The sequence below is a fragment of the Camelus ferus genome, chromosome 22 (genome assembly GCF_009834535.1).
Source record: "Camelus ferus isolate YT-003-E chromosome 22, BCGSAC_Cfer_1.0, whole genome shotgun sequence".
Lineage (NCBI taxonomy): Eukaryota > Metazoa > Chordata > Mammalia > Artiodactyla > Camelidae > Camelus > Camelus ferus.
Genome location: NC_045717.1, coordinates 21729668 through 21750645, shown reverse-complemented (window position 1 = coordinate 21750645; position 20978 = coordinate 21729668). Strand labels below are relative to the sequence as shown.

General features: G+C 54.4%; 1 protein-coding gene across 2 annotated transcripts in view; it reads right to left on the bottom strand.

The window, feature by feature from the left end:
- MYO1F (myosin IF) overlaps positions 1 to 19708 on the bottom strand; it is a 31113-nt gene extending 11405 nt beyond the window's left edge. The window contains exons 1-16 of one of the 2 annotated variants that reach the window (XM_032466245.1): positions 19550 to 19708; positions 10678 to 10815; positions 10190 to 10279; positions 10010 to 10104; positions 9537 to 9624; positions 9327 to 9416; positions 7869 to 8000; positions 7569 to 7703; positions 7202 to 7334; positions 6807 to 7003; positions 6037 to 6117; positions 5844 to 5930; positions 5096 to 5182; positions 4433 to 4600; positions 3325 to 3410; positions 881 to 962 (exon numbers count right to left, since the gene is read on the bottom strand). In XM_032466245.1, the coding sequence (XP_032322136.1) occupies positions 881 to 962; positions 3325 to 3410; positions 4433 to 4600; positions 5096 to 5182; positions 5844 to 5930; positions 6037 to 6117; positions 6807 to 7003; positions 7202 to 7334; positions 7569 to 7703; positions 7869 to 8000; positions 9327 to 9416; positions 9537 to 9624; positions 10010 to 10104; positions 10190 to 10279; positions 10678 to 10815; positions 19550 to 19552 (1692 nt within the window). In that variant the 5' untranslated portion in view covers positions 19553 to 19708. Of the gene's footprint in view, positions 1 to 880; positions 963 to 3324; positions 3411 to 4432; positions 4601 to 5095; positions 5183 to 5843; positions 5931 to 6036; positions 6118 to 6806; positions 7004 to 7201; positions 7335 to 7568; positions 7704 to 7868; positions 8001 to 9326; positions 9417 to 9536; positions 9625 to 10009; positions 10105 to 10189; positions 10379 to 10519; positions 10657 to 10677; positions 10816 to 19549 lie in introns of those variants that run through there. The other variant, XM_032466246.1, reaches the window with a different exon arrangement.
- Between the last annotated feature and the right edge of the window lie 1270 nt (positions 19709 to 20978).

The following is a 20978-nucleotide window of genomic DNA, read 5'->3' as shown; positions in this document are numbered from 1 at the left end:
GCCCAATAGATGGTTATTAAAATATTGTTAAGATGGGACACCCATGTTCATAGTGGCACTATTCACAATAGCCAAAAGGTGGAAGCAGCCCAAGGGTCCATCAACACGACGGATGAACAAAATGTGGTCCATCCACACAATGGAATGTGATTCAGCCTTAAAAAGGAAGGCAATTCTGACATGTGCTTGAACTTTGAAGACATGATGCTCAGAGAAATAAACCAGTCACAAAAGGACAAATCTGTCTGATTCCATGCCTCTGAGGTCCCTAAAGGAGTCAGATTCCTAGAGACAGAAAGTAGGATGGTAGGGACCAGGGGCTGGGGGAGGGGATGGGGAGTGAGTGTTTCTTGGGGACAGAGTTTCTGTTTGGGAAGTTGAGGAAGTTCTGGAGATGGAGGGTGCGGATGGTTGTACAAATTTGAATGTACTTAATGCCACTGAACTTAATGCCACTTAAAACTGAATAAGGTGGTAAATTTTATATTATGTATATTTTACCACAGCTTGTTTTTGAAGTGGCAAATGACTAAAAGGCCAAAAAAAAAAAAATTAGGATGATAGTTCACTTCTGGATTTCGAGCGTTAGGAGGACATCAAGGAATTTGGTCCAAATATGAAAATGAATCTATGTATGTACATGTATGACTGAACTATTATGCTGTACACCAGAAATTAACACAACATTGTAAAATGACTATACATAAAGTAAAAAAGAAAAAAAAAAAAGGAAGCTGGTCCAAACCCCCTCACCCTAGAGCTGGAGGAAGCCCCCTGCTGGATAGAGGGTACCAGAGAGAGGGGCTGAGGACCCGGGGTTGGGGAGAGACAGACTTTAAAATGAGAGAAACAGACCCAGGTCCCCCCGCCTCATGCTCACCTTGATCTTGGAGCCAGCGGTGCTGGGGCGGCCTTTCTTGTCTGCATCCAGCTTCTCAGGAAAGAGCATCCGGAGGAAAGCCCTGGGCAGGGGGTAGGATGGGTCAGAGATGTAGCTGGGTCTGGGGTATCCTCTCTCAGAGGTTGGCTGCCTAGGTGCTTGGGGCCCAAAGGACATGCTGTACAGTATGGGTCTCCCTGAATGTTGGGGGGTGTGATGCTGAGAATCAGAGGGTTGGTCTTGTCCTTTGGGTTCCTTGATTTACGTATACTGTTGTTACTTCTTCCTCCATGGCCCTGCATGACTTGGGTAGCAAGTAAAATAGAATGAACTTAAACTAAGTGATGCAGCATCTTGGACAATATGGGCAGGTCCCCTTGAAGGGATGAGCCTTCATGCACAGGCTCACATGTGGGTTCAAAGAAATACAGAGGAGGATGCTAGCTGCAGCCCTGTCTGTGATAAGCATAGCTGGGGACATGCCAAGCGTCCACAAGTGTCCATCAACAGGGAACTGGTTAAATACACTTTGGTGAAACTGATATGTCAGGCAAAGACATAATAATAGTTCAGCCATAAAACAAAGTTAAGGACCTTTAGTTCCTCCTCAAGAGCTACAGATAATATCCTGAGCCGTATCCTTGAGGTGTTTTGCAGATACTAAAACCCCCACCAGGTAGAACAAGTTAACTGTGTGCTGTGCACCAGCACGTGGACCCCAGACTAGCTGGAACCAGAAGGTTGATCACTGAGATTCCTGCAACATCACCCTGTTACCTCACCGTCAATCAATCAGAAACTTGTGCACAAGTTGATCACACACCCTGTGACCCTCTCCCTCACACTGTCTTTAAAAACTCTTCCCTGAAAGCCACTGGGGAGTCTGGGTCTTTTGAGCACGAGCTGTCTGTTCTCCTTGCTTAGCACCTGCAATAAACGCTGTACTTGCCTTCACCAAAACCCAGTGGCAGGGGATTGGCTTTGCTATGTGTCAGGTGAGTGGGCCTGAGTTCAGTTTGGTAACATTGGTACCTTGATGACTCCCTGCCTCATCTCCTCAACAAGATCTTCCCTGACCCCCATAACACAGAATGAGTGGACTGCTTCAGAGGTGTGAAGTATCCATTTGGGGTGATGAAAAAGGGCTGAAACCAGGTCGTGGTGATTGTTGTACAGCATTGTGAACGTGCTTAATGCTACTGAGTTGTACACTTTAAAGTAGTTAAAAAGGGAGAATTTTAATGTGTATTTTATCACAATTAAAAGAAAGCAAAAAAAAAAAAAAAAAAAAAAAGAGAAAGAATGAATGAGCCCTTCCCCACTGTCCAGCCCTTACCAACTTAGTTTATCTTCATACTTGTCCAACTGGTTCTTAGCCTTTAGTGGGAACCAAAATCACCAGGAGAGCTTGTTGAAACACAGATGACTGGGCCCCACCCCTTGAGATCTCATTCACAGGTCTGGACTGGGGCCCAATAATTTCTAACAAAACCCCAGGTGATGCTGCTGCTGCTGGTCCAGGGGACCCCACTTTGAGAAACACAGCTCTAGGGCTGTGCTTTCCGATATGGTGGCCACGGGTCACGGATGGTTCCCCAGGCCCTTGACACATGACCTGTCCGAATGGAGATGTGCTGTGAGCATTAAAATACACTCATTAAAATGCACTGGATTTTAAAGAGGATGCAGTATGGAAAAAAAGAATGTAAGCATTTCATTAATAATTTTAAAATATTGATTGCATGTTGAAATGATACTTCGGGTATATGGAATTAAAGAAAATATTTGAAAAATTTCACCTGTTCAACTCTTTACTTTTTTTTCACACTTTGTTTGTGTGTGTGTGCAGTGGGGTAGTAATTAGGTTTATTTATTTTTTATTTAATGGAGGTACTGGGGGTGGAACCCAGGACCACTGTGCATGCTAAGCATGTGCATGCTACCACTGAGCTGTACCCTCTCCCCTCCCCACAACTTTTTACTTTTTAAATGTGCTTATGAGAAAATTTATAATTGAACAGCTTGTAGGAATGGGAATTGACTGCAGAACAAAGTCCCATTTTTTTTCAAAGTAGGCTGTCAAGAATGTTAATACAGAATAATCCACAGTGTGATGTGTTTTCACTGAGCAAAAATGGCAGCTATCCACGCCCACATGGATGCTTGGATTTGCAGAGAGGGACGCAGGAAGGGCCATCAGGAACTGTTCCGAGGGGTTTTCTTGCTTCTCCCCTTGGACCTCGGGATCAGAATGAGTCACTAGAAGCACTGTCCTGGCCAGAAACCTCCCCTACAAAGTCCAGCTACTGTTTAATCAGAACTAGTCACTGTCCCCACAAAGTCCATGGTGTGATGGGAGCTCTGGGGAAGATGGGGGTGGTCCCTGGGCCTCCCCCCTCCCCATGGGGTGTTGCCCGGAGGCCCTCAGGCCCGGGACCACTCACTGCTCACTGGTCTGCATCAGCTCAATGAGGTCAGAGAACAGAACATCCCGGTTCCTCTCGCAGAAGCCGCTGACGTCGTAAGAGACCTGGAGGAAGGTGGAGTGGGGGTGTGAGGTGCTAAGGCTGGGGGTGAGTGGCCTGTGGGGGCCTGCTCTGAGGTGAGAGGGCTGCGGGTGTCTATGGTTCAGAAAAGGGGGTCGGGTCCAGCAGGGGCCTGGGGATCCAAGTTGTGGTTGGAGTCTGTTGGAGGTGAAGGAAGTGGGGTGGGTAACAGTCCAGATTGGGGGGCCCGGGGGTCTGCTACTTAATTTGGAAGCAAGGGTCACATTGAGTATCTGTGTGTTGTGGTGGATTGTGGGGCTGTGTCTAGAGGGTTCTAGCCCTGCTTGGGGACAGGTGGGGGGGTGGGGTTTCAGCCACGTCTGTCATCCAAGGTGGGGGCTCTGCATGGTCTAGGTCGGCGCTACCCCCTGGCTCAGGGGGCATGGGAATGCCAGCCCCTTTGAGGGACTGGTGGGCTGCAGCAGAGCCAGGGGACCCCTGGGGCTGTTTGCTGCCCATGTGAAGGTCAGTGGGAGAGTCTGCAGTCCTAAACTGGGGAGGAGGACCATGGCCAGAGGCCCATGGATTTCTAAAGCCTTGGGTAGGGGTCTGTCTGTAGGGGGCCCTGGCCCACTATGGAGCAAGTGGCTTACAGCATGGGCCACAGGGCCCCAAGCTGCGGTCAGAAGGCATGGGGCTGTGTCCTGGATCAGGAGGATAGTGGGGCTTCCAGCTCACATCGGGGTTTGGGGGATCCGAGGGAGGGAGTTTGTGTTCTGAAAGGGGGCGCTGTCCCTGCTAACAGGACAGGGTCAGGGTCCAGTGGGTTTTGCAGCCCTGGCTGAAGGACCGCGGTGTCGGGTAGGAGGGAGGCCAGCTCCTGGGGGTCATTGTGGGGGGATCCATGTTTCTGGCCAGCCAGGGAAGGGCTGTAGCCCTGGCTGGGGGTCTCACGAACTCCCTCCATTGGGAGGTTGGGAGGCTGCAGCTGGAGACCCCCCTACCCCAGTGTCTGGGAGGAGGCGTCGCGGGCGGGGGTTGGGGGGCCCCCAGCGCGGCGGAGCACCTTGCCCGCGTAGTGGTGGATGACGAAGCCGCCGCTCCAGCCGTTGAAGTGCTCGTGGGTGCCCACGGCCGCCTGCAGCTTCTGCAGCAGCGTCTGGTCGGCGCCGCCGCCCGTGGCGTGCATGGTGGCGCACACGTCGTCCAGGACGCTCATGATGCCCGGGGGGTTCTGCGGGCGCAGGAGGGGCGGGGCTCAGCCTGGCCTGGCCCTGCCCCCGTCCCGCTCACTGAGCGGGGTGGGCGGGCGTGGAGGAGACAGGGCTTCCAAATAGAAGGGCTAAAGGTGTTGGCGGGGGTCACCAGGTGTGTGCAGGGTGCTGTGGGAGCTCGCTGGTGCAGGATGGGGTGGGGACCCCATAAGGGATCCATGCCTCTTCCCCTCCCCAAACTGGGATGGCCTGGTGGGGGACCTGGCAACTTTGACGCCTCCATCCCTTAGCAGCCTGTCTGGATCAATGTTTGTTGAGTGAAAAGTGAAAGTGAGCAGGTGGGCAGAGAGAAGAGGTGAGATGGCTGATGGGATGAGTCAGTCGTGCCCCATCTGTTCAAGGGGGAGGGTGGGTGAGCAGGGCCTGTGGGCGTCGGAACTGCCCCTGGCTCTCCCAGCTCTCCCAGGCCCAACTTGGGGGCCCAAAGAGAACCCTCGAATCTGGCCGACCCTCACCAGCTTGTTTTCGATGAGGTCACAGACGATCTTATTGTTGAAGTACTGGATAGGGGTCCAGCGGATGCCCTCCTGTACATACTCCTCCTGGGGGTGGCAAAGGGGACAGAGATGGGGGTGGGTGTCTGGGCCAAGGTGCCTGCGTCTCTAGAATGTGAGCTTCACAAGGATGGGTGAAGGAGATGCGACAGGAGTCCTCCCATGTACCTCCGCCCCCATCTCATCACTTGGGACTGCCTCCAGTAACAAGGCCCACTGCCCTGCCTGGGGCAGGTGGGAAGCTTCCCCCAGGGGCCTCAGAATTGAACTCTGGTTGCCTGAAGTGTAACCTTCTCATGAACACATCGTACTTTTTAAAAATCTTTTTTTGAATCACTCTCTCATGTCCTCAATCATCTCTTGGTATTTGCCCTGAATCCTTGCCTCAGGCTCTGCTTCTGCAGGGATGGGTCAAATGAAAACAGCAGGGATTTTTGTCTCCCCAGCACTGCAAACAGTGCCCGGTACACAGCAGGTGCTCAATAAATAATCGTTGAAAGTGTGAACAAAGAGGCTAGTTCCCAGCCCTCATCAAAGCTTTACAGGCAGAAAACCTCTTCTGAAGAAAATCTCACGGTGGAGCTTGGACATGTCAGCAGAGAGGCGCCCGTGTGGGGCTGGGGTGTCCCCTGGTTGCTTGGCAACCTTCATGGTCCTGCCCCATCCCCCGTGTCCCCTGCCCCTGGCCACTTGGCTGCCCCTTGCCCACCTGTTCAGCCTTCAGGGTGAGTTCAATAAAGATCTGCTGCAGTTTCTCGTTGACGAAGTTGATGCAGAACTGCTCAAAGCCGTTTTTCTGCCAAAGGAGGAAAAGAGAGGGCTGCCTTCAGGGGGCTGGTGCTGGAGGCTCTGGGGCCACCGGGCTACCCCATTGTGAGTGTGGGCCGGCCACAGGGTCGTACCTGGAAGATCTCAAAGCCGTAGATGTCAAGCACGCCAATACTGTACTCCTCCTGGGGCTTCTGCATGGCTCGGTTGATGGCCTGCGATGCGGTGAGGACACTAGGTGAGTGGGCACCGGGTCAGGTCTGCGTGGCCTGCCACTCTCTTGAAATGCTCTTGGCCACGTTCTAAGGCTGTGACCCCTCCCACCAGTGTCTCTCCTGCCTTCTGCGCCTCTATGCAGTCCCCCAACCCCGTCAGTTGGTGTATCATTTGAGGGGTTAGGACATCGGGCTTCCTGCTTTGGGAGCTGTCTCTTCCCCTTAACCACACTGCACCTCTATTTTTCTCATCTTTAAAATAGGTTCATAATAGTAACTCTCTTATAGAGCTTTTTTTTTTCCCCTAAGAATTATATAAATCGATACAGGTAAAACAGAACCATAGCCAGCATGCGCTAAGTGCTGTGGCATGTTGGTTACTGTCGGCTTCTTTCTCGACCTTGACACGTCCTGTTCTCCTCCACCCCCACCTAGTCCATCACTTTGTCCTCCTGACAGCCTCCCCACGTGGCTCTCAGATGCTCCCACACATATCCACCCCTACAGCCCCCATCTCAGTCCAGGCCTGGAGCCTCCAGCAGCCCCCTGCTTCCTGGGCCCCAGAAGGCCCCTAAACCTCCCATCGGATCACCTCCTGCCCTGCTTGAAGCCCCCCACGCTGGGCATTGGTGAGGTCATGATAATCAAGACTGCCCCAGAGCCCCCTCCCACTCCCCAGCCCCACTTGCCTCCACGAGGAAGTCAAAGAGACGGGCATAGAGCCCCTTGGCCAGGGCATCCCTCGTGTAGGCTGCCTGCTCCACGTTTAGGGTCACATCAATGGACTCGCTGCGCCCGCCCCAGCGGCTGTCCATCTTGCGGCTGATCAGCTTCTCCTGCAGCCGCGCACTGTCGATGCCCAGGAGGTAGGCAGGGAAGGCCAGGACTGGCAGGGGGAGGCGGGGAGGGAGGAAAGGGTTAGCCAGTCGGGTTCCTGGGCCCTGTGTGGGCACTCCTGTCTCTCCCGATCTTGCCCAGTGACACCAATATTGTCCTCATGGGTCCTCACCCTCCAGGAGCCACCCTAGGAGGATGCTGTTCACACACACGCCTCCACCCTGCCCCCCGCAGCACCCACACTCACGGTCTGTACTCTCCACCCGGGCGTAATTCCCATCTTCGCAGAAGCTGATGTTCCCCAAGTGCAAGATCCCTGCCACAAGCTGCAGAACCAGCTGCTGGACATTGGGTGGGATCCCGATGACCTGCATGGCACTCTGTGGGCACAACAGGGACAGAGCCTGTACCCCCCCGTCCCAACCACCGCCCTCGCCTCTGGGTTAGATTCCTGGGGCTCCAGCATAGACCCAGGGAGTCAGGGCCCCTGGGCCCCTATCCTGTCTCTTTCATACATTCGGCTCGCTGTGTGACCTTGGGCAAGTCCCTGCCCCTCTCTGGTTTTGGTTTCTTGATTTGTAACACAAGAGTCTGGAGGGGCAGTGGATGCTCACCAGGGTCTCACTGAAGTCACTCCGGTCATCGGTGCCGTCCACCTTGTAGGTGTCTGATTGGTTGAGGTAGTAATAGTAGTCGGGGGTCATGAGCCCCAGGTTTTGCCGCTGCTCCTGAGAGGCCCCTTCCAGCAGCTGGAGGGCGAAGGATGCTCATGGATGTGGTGCTGGACTGGCAGAGCCCGCGTCATCCCCTGGTCCTCTCCATCACGGGCTCCCGAACACTGACCCTCCCATGGTCTTCCCCTGGGCTCCAGGTGGGGCTCCCTCGGCCTAGCCCCACGGCCCCTTTCCTTGCACCTGGTAGTAGATGTGGAAGTTCCTCTCATTTTCATTCTGCATGACCACGCGGGATTTCTCCAGCAGGAAGTTGGAGATCTTGCCCCCATCAGGCTCCCCGCCGCGGCTGAACTGGATCTCAAAATACTTGCCCTGAACCCAAGAGAGACACATCAGCTCACGAATGCCTTTTCCTCCCTCCCTGATGATTGAAGTCCTCGCTCAGGGCATCTAGCCCTGTGCCTGGCTACAGAGAAGTATCGCATTTTATTGACAGCTCACCACTCCCTCCACCACAACACAGAAGCTTCCGTGTCTATGTGGGATGTGACTGATTCCAATGACCCTGGGTGTCTCCCACATGTTGTCCTTGGGCCCCGAGAAAGGGCCCCACAGGCCCCTTCTTTGGTTTCTGGCAACATCTGGGTTCTACTCTGGCCAGAGCCTGGAAGACCGACAAGCCCCCTTATTACTCCTTCCTGCCCCCTCCCCCCCATAACAATACAAATGACATCATCATACTACACATTTTGACACTTATGTGACAAATCCTTATCCTCTCATGCAATAAAACTATCTAAGATAAAATAGAAATACATATTTTTGAGATTCATCCACGTTTTTGTGTGTATTAGTTGTTTGAAAACACAGACTGTGTGGTCCCATTTCTACGAAATTCTAGAACAGCCAAGAATAATCCATGGTAAAAAAAAAATCAGAGTGGTTGTGTCTGGGGTAAGGTAGGCGTAGAGATCAACTAGAGAGAGACAAGAGGGAATTTTCTGGAGAGAGAGTGATGTTCTGTATGTTGATGGGGCTTGTGTTGCGTTGCACACGTGTGTGCATTTGTCCAAACTCAGAAAATGGTCCACTTTAGATTTATGTATTTTGCTGTATGCAAATTTTACTTTAAAAGAAATAAGACAACTGCAAAATTATATTGGGCTATAATGAATGATCTGCATGACGAAGTGTTTGGTGGAAAAGGTATGCTGCCTGCAGCTTACTTTGCGGTGTATCAAAAAAATGGATGGATAGAAGTACGATTAAGCAAGTATAAGAAGGACTGCAATAATTATTTGCTGAAAGAGAGAATGAATGAGGGAATGAATGAGACCTGAAATGTCAATCGGAACAGACGTAGCCTGGTTGCAGCCAGGGGAGGAGTATTTAAGAATGCTGTACAGACATGTCATGGCTTCCACAATTCTGCTGCCAGGGGACTCTTTATCAGAAGGACCGTGAGCAGGAAGTGAATCTCCCATCCAGGAGCAGGTACTTCCTGTAGTCTTGGGAATAAAGGGGTGTGTGTGTGTGTGTGTGTGTGTGTGTGAGAGAGAGAGAGAGAGAGAGAGAGAGAGAGAGAGAGAGAGAGAGAGAGAGGGAGAGAGAGGAAGGGAGGGAGGGAGGGAGGGAGGGATGGAAAGAGAGACGGGAGAGGCCCAGTGCGGAGGGAGCAGCTGGACTGCAAAGACTCACAAAGCGGCTGGAATTGTTGTTGCGCACAGTCTTGGCGTTGCCGAAGGCTTCCAGCAGTGGGTTTGATTGCAGGATGATGTCCTTCACATGCTAGGGAAAGAGGCAAGTGGGGTGGGAAGAGGTCAGACTGAGGCGGGGCGTGGGGGTTCGGGTGGATGAAATACCGAGCAGTGTGGGGAGACCCAGGCCTTTTTGCTGATTTTGTCTTACCTGGACTTTCTCGCCCCCACCCGACACCTTGGAGATGTAGCTCATGATGTATTTGGCTGCCACTGTCTTCCCGGCTCCACTCTCTCCACTGGGGGGGGGGTGAGGGAAGGAATTGGGGTGACCAGGTGTTGGGGGGAAGTCTCCTTTCTAGAGCTTGATCATTCATTCATTCATTCATTGAACACCTACTGTGTGCCAGGCAATATTCCAGGCACTGAGGATACAGTAGTGAACAAGACAGATCCAAATCTCTGTCCTCCTGGAGCTAACATTTAGAAGGGACAGAGGGATAATAACAGAATGAATAAAAATATATCATGGGTTAGATGGTGACAAAGAAAGCGAAGCAGGGCTGGGGCAGAGAGGGATGGCAGGCTCTGTTTGGATCAGGAATTCCAAGTAAACTTCCCTGGGGGTGGTGATGCTCTTTGGGTGGGGCCCAGGCAGGAGGGCTGGGGCCCCCCACTCCGAACCTGATGATGACACACTGGTTCTCACAGTCGATGAGCATGTTGCGGTACATGTTGTCCGTGAGGGCATAGATGTGCGGGGGGTTCTCGTACTGGGCCTGGCGGCGGAGGGCAGGGCTCAGCCTGGGGCAGGCGGCCGGGGGTCCTGGGGCTGTGCCTCCCCCTCCCCGGGCCCAGCCTCACCGCGCCCTGGTACAGGTCAACCTCGCGGTCGGTAAAGTAGGGCATCTGCTTGAAGGGGTTTACGGAGATGAGCACGGAGCCGATGTAGGTCTGGGGACCGTTAAGGGCCATGCAGTTTCTGGTAGACTTTGACCCCCAAGGGTTCCTGTTCCCTCATCCTGCTCCCTTGTGGCCTCCTACAGCCCATGGCTTAGAGGAAGAGAGGGAGATACTCAGACGCACCTGGGGTCCCTTAGGAAAAAACTGAGCTGGATCTGGAATAGGGGAAAAGTCCACCCAGAGCCCTGCTGTCACCCCACTGTCCCCTGCCCTACCACCCAGTGCTCTTACTGTCCATCCCTCGCTCTGTTCCTGTGCTCAGATACTGTGTGTCCCTCCTGCTGTGTTACAGTCCCTCTGCCATCACCCCCGCATCCTTTGGCCAGTCATCCTCCATCCCTCCGTCCTTCGTCCGCCCCACCCCCACCGCGGCCGGTGGCCCAGGGTACGAAGATGTAGTCGTCCATGAAGCGCTTCCGGAGGTTGCCCACGATGGCGTCCTCGGTGATCTGGGGCAGCAGCACCATGTCGTCCACGCCGCTCTGCTTCACGTTGTGGCTCTGCCAGTGGAAGCGCTCCTTGCTGCCCTGGGCATGGGGTTGGGGGTGGCGGGGTGAGGGTGAGGCCCTGCAGGGTGGGTCCTGGCAGTGGGGGAGCTGGTGCCTCAGCGCCCCTGCCTGAGTGACCTCCAGCATCAAAGTCAGGTGCTGCCCCGCTCCCTCCCTTCCCCCTTCCCAGCCCAGGCTCCCTGCCCCCAAAGGAGGAGGCCAGACAGAGTGATGGCTCTGATGCTGCCCTCAGCCCTCTCTTTTGGTCCCTCTGTCCGTAGTCCCTCCACTTAGTGTCCTGCTACCACGGAGGAGACAGTGATGCCTGGCCCAGTGGGGAACAGCGTGCTTGGGGCTCTGGCCCACTGTGGAAGGAGAGGAGGGCACCAGGGAAGACTTGATGCGGGGGTCCATCTGCCATGCTTCTCATGTCCCTAGCCCCACTCTCCCTGCCTGAGCCCAGACTAAGCCCTTGACTTCTCCGTGGCACTGACTCGCTGCCACCTTCCCCCCCCACCTCCCTCGCACTCCTGGTCATCCTAGCCTGTCCCCTTGAGATCCTCTTGGCCACCATGTGGCTGTGACCCTGCTCCTCGGCCCCACAGCCTTCCTACTGGCTCTGCCCTGGTCTTCTCCATCCTCTGAGAACCTCACCCTGCCCCTTGCCAGCTCCAGCACCTTCCCAGGCTCCCACTTTCCCATCTCATTTCCTCCTTCAGGTTTTCAGCAGATGCCACCTTCCTTAGGCCCCACAGAAGAGACTCAGACACAGGCTCCCAGCAAAGCCCCTCCTCCAGGAAGTCTGCTGGGAATACGTTCTCCTTTTAGCCCAACTGAACTCATCCAGTGCCTTAAACACTTAAGCACACTGACTCTCTCAGGCCATATACTCCTGTCACGGAGGAGGCCAGTGCTCAGAGTGACGGCGGCCTGGAGCTCTCCCATCGGATTAACTCATATTCAGTTAAAATGTCCCTGCTCTGGGAAGCCCCTTACCCACCCTAGACCTGGAGCTCCTGGAGGGCAAGGGTTGGGATTGTGTCCTTTCTCAGCACCAGCAGGGAGGACCTAGCAAATGAACAAAGGACAAGGGCAAAGAAAAAAACCCAGCTACCGAGAAAACCCACAAGATCAAAGATGCTGGGGACCAAAGTCAAGTCTTCAAAGATGACCAGGGTTTGCCAGGCAGATTCCAGGGAATGCAAATAGGCATGCTGGGCCCCCAGGAAGGGATTCAGGCAATGACCAAGCTGGAGTGTCAGTGTGGGCAACTGGAGGGAGGGATGGATGTGAAGCCAGTCCCTCCTGGGGGCACTGGGGAGCCACGGAAAGTTCCAGAGCAGAGAAGGTGCTTGCTCAGATTCTGGACAAGCTGACAGCCCTTGGAGGCATTCGAAGGAGAATACCCACAGATATTAAATGAGTCTAGTTTTTGGTAGGAGGTAGATCTGGATTCTAATTCTGGCTGCTTGACCTCACACTGCTCTGAGCCTCAGTGACCTCATCTGTGATGGGAGAAACAGCCTTGCTTCCCAGGGTGGTTGGGAGGGATTAACTGCTTTGGGAAAAGAAGTGGCAGGGTGGCAGGGGCCGGTGCCCCTTCCCAGCCTGAGCAGGTGTGAGGATGGGCTCCGGGCAGAGGGGCACTCGACAGAATTAACATTCACCAGGTACGGGTACCACCACTGTTCTCAGGAACCCTCACCGCAGCTCAGCGTGGTGGAGGCACGGAGGGAAACCGAGGCTTGAGAAGTGTTTGACCCTTGACTAAGGATGCAGTTAAACTGTTTCCAAGGATGTGGGATTCGAATCTGGGTCCGTTTGACAGCAGAGGCCAAGTACTTGCAACCACACCCAGGAGTGGCTGGGACCCAGGGGTGTTTGGAGTGGGATGTGAAAACTGAGGACGATTTTGATCAAGGACAGGGAGACAGGGTGCACCAGACAGGGTGAACGGCCTGGGCAAAGGGGCAGCAGTGTGACTGAAGCAGGAATAGAAGGCAGAGGAGGGAGCGTTGGGGGTGGATCAGGGCTCGGACCCCTCACACTGCTCCCAGCCTGAGTAGTCAGAGTTTTTCATGGGGCAAAGATGATCTCATCTCTCTGTGGCTGAAAGCCTGTCTGTGGCTCCCCAGTGCTTCCAGCCTTATGCATCCATTCCACGAAGAATTCTTGAGCACCTACTGTGTGCCGGTAACTTAGGACTCTGGGAAGAGCTCTTTCAATGCCTTACTGTGTTGCCGCTCAGCCTTTGCAGACGATGAACCCCTCTGCCCAGAACGCCCTTCCTGCCTGGCTATCACCAATCCAAGCCTTAAGACCGAGCGCAGATGACACCTCCTCCGAGAAGACCTCTCTGACTCCAGGCCAGGCCTCGTGCTCCCTCTGGACCCCTACGATCACCCGGGCTTCCCTCGCCATGGCCCTGCCCATGTTCTGGACATCACGTGCATTAGCTGCATCTTCTGGTGGGTGAGCTCCCGAGGCACCAGGGCTCATTTGAATGAATAGCTCAGTGGTAGAGCGCATGCTTAGCGTGTACGAGGTCCTGCGTTAAATCCCCAGTACCACCACTAAAAATAATAATAAATAAATAATTGGAGGCGAGATCAGCCAGGGATGGAGTCCCAGAGGGCCTTGAAATGCCAAGCAAATGGATTTGGGCTTGATTGTCGTGGGCTTGGGGAGTTCTCAGCTGGGTTGCACTGCTCCTGGGGGTGCTTGAAGAATCATGGGGGCATTTTTGGTTCCATGGATGGGGACATGGTTGGCATTTTAAGGCAGCCCCACAGGTGCCCAATTTGTACATAATTACATATTTTACAAATACATAATTGTCCTGCCTGCAGCCCCCAGCCTGTCCCAGCAGATGTTCCTGTAAGCAACAAACCTGTTTATAATCATTGGAACCAATCCTATTTTATATGTAAATAGAAGATCTATGGGTTTTTTTTTTGTTTGTTTGTTTTTTTGCTTGGTTGATACCCATGGCATGTACAGGGATGTGACTATCCTGTATCAAGGGAGGTTTTAGTTTGGTTCAGATTTCACTAAGAATTGTTCAGCATTTAGACGCTCAGCCTGCTCCTGGCATTAATATGTCTTGCGAGGGGGCAGTTGGGGGGCAATCACGCTCAGTGAGACACACCTGTGTCCAGGTGCTCACATCTGGCTGCTCCAGTGGGTGTCTGAGCACTTTTCATCTTTCTGTGCACGTTTTATTCTAAATGACTTTCTCCTTGCACTGCAGGGGATCACGTTAAATATTTGGAAAGATAGAAGTCAGTGTGTTTCACTGTCTGTGGATTTCATGTCAGTACTTCACGGGGTTTGTTACAAGAGGGGGGTGCTGGGTGTGAGGCACTAAGATGGTGCACTGGATGCAGCGGGAAGAGCAGGATGACGGAGGACAAGGTTGTGGGGGCAGCAGCATGGAGGGGTTGCGCCCACCACTGAGGCTGAGGTTGGAGGCTGCTGGGAAGCGGGGGTGGCCTGGAGGTGACGAGGGCCAGTTGGGAGAAGCAGGGGGCTGCTGATCGGACTCCCAGCAGCTGAAGAGCTTTCATGCTCAGTGGAGACTCAGAGGGACCCCACAGAGAGCGTTGACGACTTCGGGGTCAGAAGTCAGGTTGGGAGGTCAGGAGGTGTAGGCAGGGAGAGACAGTCTGGCTGAGAAGGGGAAGAGGGAAAGAGGCTGTGAGGGGGAGGGGACAGGGGAGTGTGTTTCCTGTTTTCAAGATGGGGAGACCCATGTGTTGTTGAGAAGAGACGATGAAATTTGGTGCCCTTTGTGGGTCCGATGGGGCAGGAGTGGCAGTGGTGGGGCTGCTCTTTCCCTGAGTCCCTGAGCTGCAGTCAGGGTGGGGAGGGTGGGTGGAGGGTGTGTATCGGGGGAACAGGAAGTGGATTCTGTCTCTGAAGACCTCCAGGGGTGGGGCCTTGGGTGGTAACTCTGGAAGCTGAGAACAGCAAGACTTAACCAGAGTTAACACCCCACTGGCATTTTTTCTGTGCCAGACTCTGGTTGAAGGTTTTTCCGTGAATGACCTCATTGCATCCTCTTGACACGCTGAGTCAGTACTTCGATTAGGTCCATTGTGGGGAGGCGAAAACTATGGCACAGAGAGGTTAGGTGCCTTCCCCAAGGTCACACAGCAGGAGGGGAAGGCAGGTTTGGGTTGGAGGTAGCGGCGTTGGTGTTTCAGTTCAGATGAGGACCGGGATGAGATAAGATTGGTGCTGTCCAGGGCTTCCCCTTGGGAGTCATCCTGGTCTCCATGCTCTTGGGACCCCTCAGGCTCAGCTGGGACTCAAGGCCACTTCCTTTCTCTGAGGTCAGAGGCCTCAAGGCCGGCCGTGTCTGGCTGACTCTGCTAGCCGTGAGGCCTCAGTTCCTCTTCCTGCCCCTCCCTCCTTCCCCCCACCCAGCTGAGGGGGCCTCTGCCTCTAGCAGCCCCTGCTGTCTCTCCCTCTGAATCCCGCCCCCGGCACCTGGAACCCCCAGATCCACTTTCAGCATCATGTGATCACAGAAACCATGGTTGTTTGAGGTGGAGGGAGAGAAGGTTTTGCTGGAGCGAGTAGAGTGTTTGGGAAGATGGTCCAGAATTCTGGTACGGGACGGCTTGGGTGTGAGGTCTGGCTTGTGAGTGGATGATGTGACCCCAGGGAGTCTCCTTAATTTCTCAAAGCCTCAGTTGTCCCATCTGTAAAATGGATTCTGTAATAAATCTCCTCTGTGGGCTTGCTTGAGCTAGTGCAGAAGAAGATGTACTGGGTGCCTCAGGAAATGGCAGCTAGTGGCCCCAAGAGCATTTAGTGGAAGTGATCAGTGTTTGACAGAGGATACAGCAGTTGATTAATATATACTTGTTAAATGAATGAATGAATGAATGAATGAGGTCTCACTGCAATGAGACTTCCCCCTGCCCTATGTCCTGGGGTATCCACCTCTCTGTGGCCCCCAAGTCTCCAGGGGTCAAGTTGAAGCTGTTTGTTCCTAAGCCCCTTCCTTGGGGGTTAGGGTGCAACAAAGAGGTTGTGGTCACAGTTGACCACAAGCCAAGTATGACTCAACCTTCTGGGGCTCTTGCGAAAGATAGTCAGGGGTGCGAGGTGGCTGGGATGGGAGGGGGAAATGCAGCTTCTACCTTCAGCTCTTCAGAGAGGCTCCCCACAGCCCACAGTGGAGGCTACGGGGGGTGGGGTGGGGCTTCTCTGATGCCACAGGAGGGAAAGTCAAGTTAGGACTGGGGCATTGGAGCTCGATGGTGAACACACTTTCTGAGCCCCTACAGTGCATGTAGGAAGGTGGGAACTCTTCTCTTGAGAAGCTCAGAAGCAACTTGCCTAAGGGAGACAGTGATCTTCATCAGACAGCGCTAAGGAGAGGTTAGGCAATCCAAGAGGCCTTCCTGTAGGAGGCAGGCCTCGCAACATGAATGTCCCTGGCAGTGTGAGTGGTGGCAGCAGGAGCCATGGGCCAGGAAGGCCTTGGGTGTGTGTGGGACTCCAGGATTCTAGGTTCTCTGGGACAGAGAGTTCAGTTCCAGTGAGGCAGGAGTGGGCAGTGAGGGAGTGTGGGGGTCAGCAAACCCCCTAGGTAGACTCTCTCCTTGGAGGAGGAGGAGGTTGCTGGTCAAGGTGGCTGTTAAAAGCATGAGATCAAGGGGCACTGAGTTGAAATCCTTTGCCACTTGTAGATTGTATGGCCTTTTGCCTAATCTCCCTGCCTCTGTTTCCTTGTCGGGCAAATAGGAATCTTGGCCCCAGACCTCAAGGGGCAGCTGTGCAGATTCAACAAGGCAAAACTCGTCAAAAGGGGACACTAGCCTCCCTGGCCATCACAGGCAGCAGCCTTAAGCTGGCTGATCCCACAGGCGAGGGGCACAGGGCCAGGAGGAAGGGCTGGATGAGGGAGCTTTTGCAATTTGCCCCAACTGCTTGGGCCTCCCTGCTCCTGGGCGGTGATGAGCAGAGCCCCAGCCTGGAGAGAACCACGAAACAGTCACTTCCTTCCTCGCTGGGGTCCTGCGAGCTGTGGTTGCCAGCGGGGGGCGAGGTGAAGCAGCTGTGCCCTCCATCCCCGGCCCCGCCCTGGCCCCCCTTGCTTGCCCCTGGAGCCTCGGTCCTGCCCAGTGGGGTTCTGGGGCCACACCCTGTGTCCCTACACCATACAAACAATCTTCTCATCACTAAAGGCTCCCAGGTCTCCCCTTGCTTTTCTTTTGGTATAACCAGAGCTCATTTTCCAACATGTGGGGACCCTTGTCCTTCTAGAGTCCTTCCTCCTAACTCTCTCTTGGCCCCTGGCCTTTTCTGTCCATCTCTGTGGCTGCCACCCCTGGACCAAGCAGCCACATCACTGGTCTCCTCGCTTTATATGTCTGGACTTCAAAAATGACCATCGCGGGTAGGGGTATAGCTCAGTGGTAGAGCACATGCTTGGCATGCATGAGGTCCTGGGTACAATCTCCAGGGAAAAATAAAAATAAAATTAAAACAAATTTAAAAAACCCCACCATGACTCTCATGTCACCACAATTATGATCAAACATTATGATCAACCAAGGACAACCAATTATTGCCTTCACCCTCCCCAACCAAAGTCAAACAGAAACTGCTGATAACGTCAATGCCAGCACCACCAGCCAACATCAAACAGAAAAAGAGGGTTGGATCCCACCACTAGTTTCCCTACCATCACTTGCCACCATCCACACTCAACAGCACTGGCACCAGCAACCCATAATAACCAACCACCTTCAACAACAACAACCACGATCAAAACATTAGCCACCAACAGCCATACCAGGCCCACTGCCATTGAAGCAGCAGGAAACTGCCCCCCCTTTCTACAGCCAACAAGGCACCACCGCTATTCCCAGGGCCCTCACCTCGAATCAGCAATGAGTGACCAACAGTGATGGAACAGTACCATCACCACCCGGCTTTGCGTGATGACTGCCTTCCTGGCACAGATCAGCCTTCCCACTGAAACCAACCCACCCCCAACCCCCAGCGTCCAATGCCAGCTGGCACCAGAATCAACCATCACCACAACCACCAGCCCATCCATAAGAACCATGGTCACCACCAACTTGCAACAACCAACAGCAACGACTACCATCACGACCAATAACACCAACAAACCCACCACCAGTATGCAACAGCAATCCCTCTACAACGACCAAGAATGAGTTACCATGGCTGACTCTCACCGTAGAGTCACCCACTGTGGCAGTTTCTGTGTATAGAGCGCATATTATGTGCTCTGTAAAGCATGTTACGAACATTGTTTCATTGACTCTTTCATTGTTTGTTTTTTTTTGTGGAGGTACTGGGAATAGAACAGGACCTCATGTGTGCTACGCATGAGCTCTACCACGGAGCCATCACCCTTCCCCTTCATTGACTCTTTGGTGTCCATCACCCCTCCAGAAAGATGTCAGCACCCCTAGACAGAGGTATTGGCCTCATGGATGGGTTCCCCTCTTGTTTCTCCTCCGTGGTCCTCTTGGGTGAGTATCTCCCTTCCCAGACCCGGGTGGCCAAGCAAATCTTTGACTAAGCATGTCACATAGCTTCCTTGGGACGGGTTGCTTTTCTCTCAAGCAGAAGATTGTTCCCTGTGTTCCTTTGATCAAAGCCTGCCCACCTGAGCTTCTGAGTCTTCCCAGCTTGTCTCTGTCTTGGAAGAATTTCCATCCGAAGCCCAGAGCTCTAGTTGATGGTTTGTTCGTGAGCTAACCAGAGGGGTCCTTAGCCAGTGATGCCCAGTTTATCACTGGCTTTCTCCACTAAGATGTTCTTTCCCAGGCTAACGCAAGCCCTGCCTCCACCTTGGTCAGTCGCCTGCTGCGTGCAACTGGCAGTCACTCTGCCGTTGACACCACTGGCTCTGTGACTGGCCAGCCACACGCCCTCATTGACAGAATGACAAAAAATGAAAGCTGAAGTGGCTTGCAGATGCATAGAGCTGTGGGGGCGAAGTTTATAGCCTGCCTGGGCTCCCTCTTAATGTGTGTGACATGATGCTACTGGGTCTAGACCCATGACAGTGACAGTCTCCCCAGCCCTGTCACCACTGTCATCATCAGACCTCAGCCTCACCAGGAGGCGACGCCCCTGGCTTCAGTGTCTTCCCTGCTGCCCTCCCATTGTGGCCATGCTGTGTCTCACCACCTCCTGTTTCTGTGATCGCTATAGCCAGATCACCCAGTCACCCATGCAGGTGCACTGTCACCACACCATCACTGCTACCCACCACCCAAAGGACACAGCCATAGACTCAGAGTGGCTGAACCCAAGACCCTCTGAAGGGTTGAATGGTGAGGTCCTCCACATGCCTCCCATATCTTGACAGGTTTCTAAATATGACATGCATGGGAACCGAGGCTCACAGAGGGGAAGTGACTTGCCCAAGGCCACGCAGGGAAAAGAGGCACCAAACTCGGCTGGGGAGCTGGCTTCCCTAACCCCAGGAAAGTGGTCTATCACTGTCCTGGTGGACGCCGGGTGATCCCTCCAGGCCACCTTCTGTTCTCCAGTCCATCCTTGGTGCCCCGTCTGCATCCTGGCATCCCGTGCACCGTCAGAGGGGAGTTTGGTCCCTGGTGGGGGATGCTGGGAGCATGTGAGCTGCACTGGGGGACCCTCAAGTTCTGCTGCATCCCTTCCCATTGCCCCACTTTCTGATGGTGGCCTCCAGGTACCTCCACCTGGCTGGTGCCCCCCCACCCCTGCATTTCAGGGCGCACCCTGAGGGACTTACCATGGTGGGGGTCGGTGTCTGGGCCCCTGGGGGGAGCCTGAATGGCGGTGTCGGGGGTACAGGTTCAGGGGGCTCCTGGGGGTGGCTTGGGCATGGCCCTGCTCCTCTCTTTCAGCGGGCTCCCAGCCCTGGTTCCTCTTACAACAGCCCCCTTCTCACTTCCTTTGACGGGAGGGGCCCGCGGCTACAGAGGAGGGAAGCTGGGCCCTGGGGGCGGGGAGAGAACCTAGATGGGGCCGAGGGAGCTGGTTGTCTGGGGCTCTGAGCCTGAAGGGAGAGGTCAGAATCGATGGCAGCGGCTGTCAGACCCCAGAAAGCTGCATCTCCAACTTTGCCAGGTCGCGGCTGCAGCAAACAGCACTGCAGATCAGCTAGCTGCAGGACTGACTGCTCTCTCCAGGGGCACCCCCCAGGAGGCATTTGAGCTGCTGAGATCTCTTGGAAATCACTTTGGATGTGTGTCCGTTCTGGGCATCCCTGAGCCAGCTCCCACTTCCAGAGCCACCTCTGCTGGTCCTTCTTCCAGAAGGGACCCAGGAGCCACCTGTGTTGGTGTCAGGGGGAGGGCAGCGGGAGTGGAGGGTGCCAAGACCCAGGGACACCCTGAAGGTCCCAGACTTTGGATGTCAACTGGAATTCCAAGCCTCCCAGCTCTGCTAGTTCCGGGATCTCCCCCATTTCCTCATCATAAAACGGAGGCGGGGGCCCTCCCAGCAGCGCCCGGCACACAAGGGATCCATCCAGCGTTGGCCCATCTCCTGATCTTTGGGAGACCAGCAGGCCACGTACGGGTCTCTAGGCATTTGAGGAAATGGCAGTTCCGAGAGGCTGTCACCTCCTCGTGCCACCCAGCGAGGAGGTGGCAGAGACAGAAGTCCTACCGGGGAGAGCTGGCGGCTAGGGATATCCCTGAGCCCCCGGCGGCACACAGCATCCGGCCTGGAGGTTCGCGCTCCGCGGCGCCCCGTAGTGGCCACACATGGGGAGGAGCCTGTTTCTCCCCGGATCGCCGGCGCAAGTTTGCTGAACCGACTGGCTTGGCGCTCGCAAAACTCAGCACCGCCTCTAGGCACTAGGAGTGAAGACCCTCACCTTGTTGGGGGCATCAGGGTAGGCTTCTGGGTGGAGGCACCGTTTGTGCTGAGACAGCAGGGTGAGTGGGGGTTCACCAGGTGAAGAGGGAAGGGGAGGATACCCCTGGCAGAGGAAACAGCTCTAGCAGAGGCCTCAAGATGGGACAGTGGTGGGAGATTGAGGAACTTCCAGGAGTCTAGTGCGGCTGGAATACGCACAGTGACGAGGAGTGTGGTCACTGGGATGACAGGCGACAGACTGGGCTGCTTTGAGAGCCTCCGTGAGAAGCTGTATTTTTGACTTAAAATCACCGGGCTCCGGCCTGTGTTGGTAAAATCCCCCTTTGGGCTGCTGG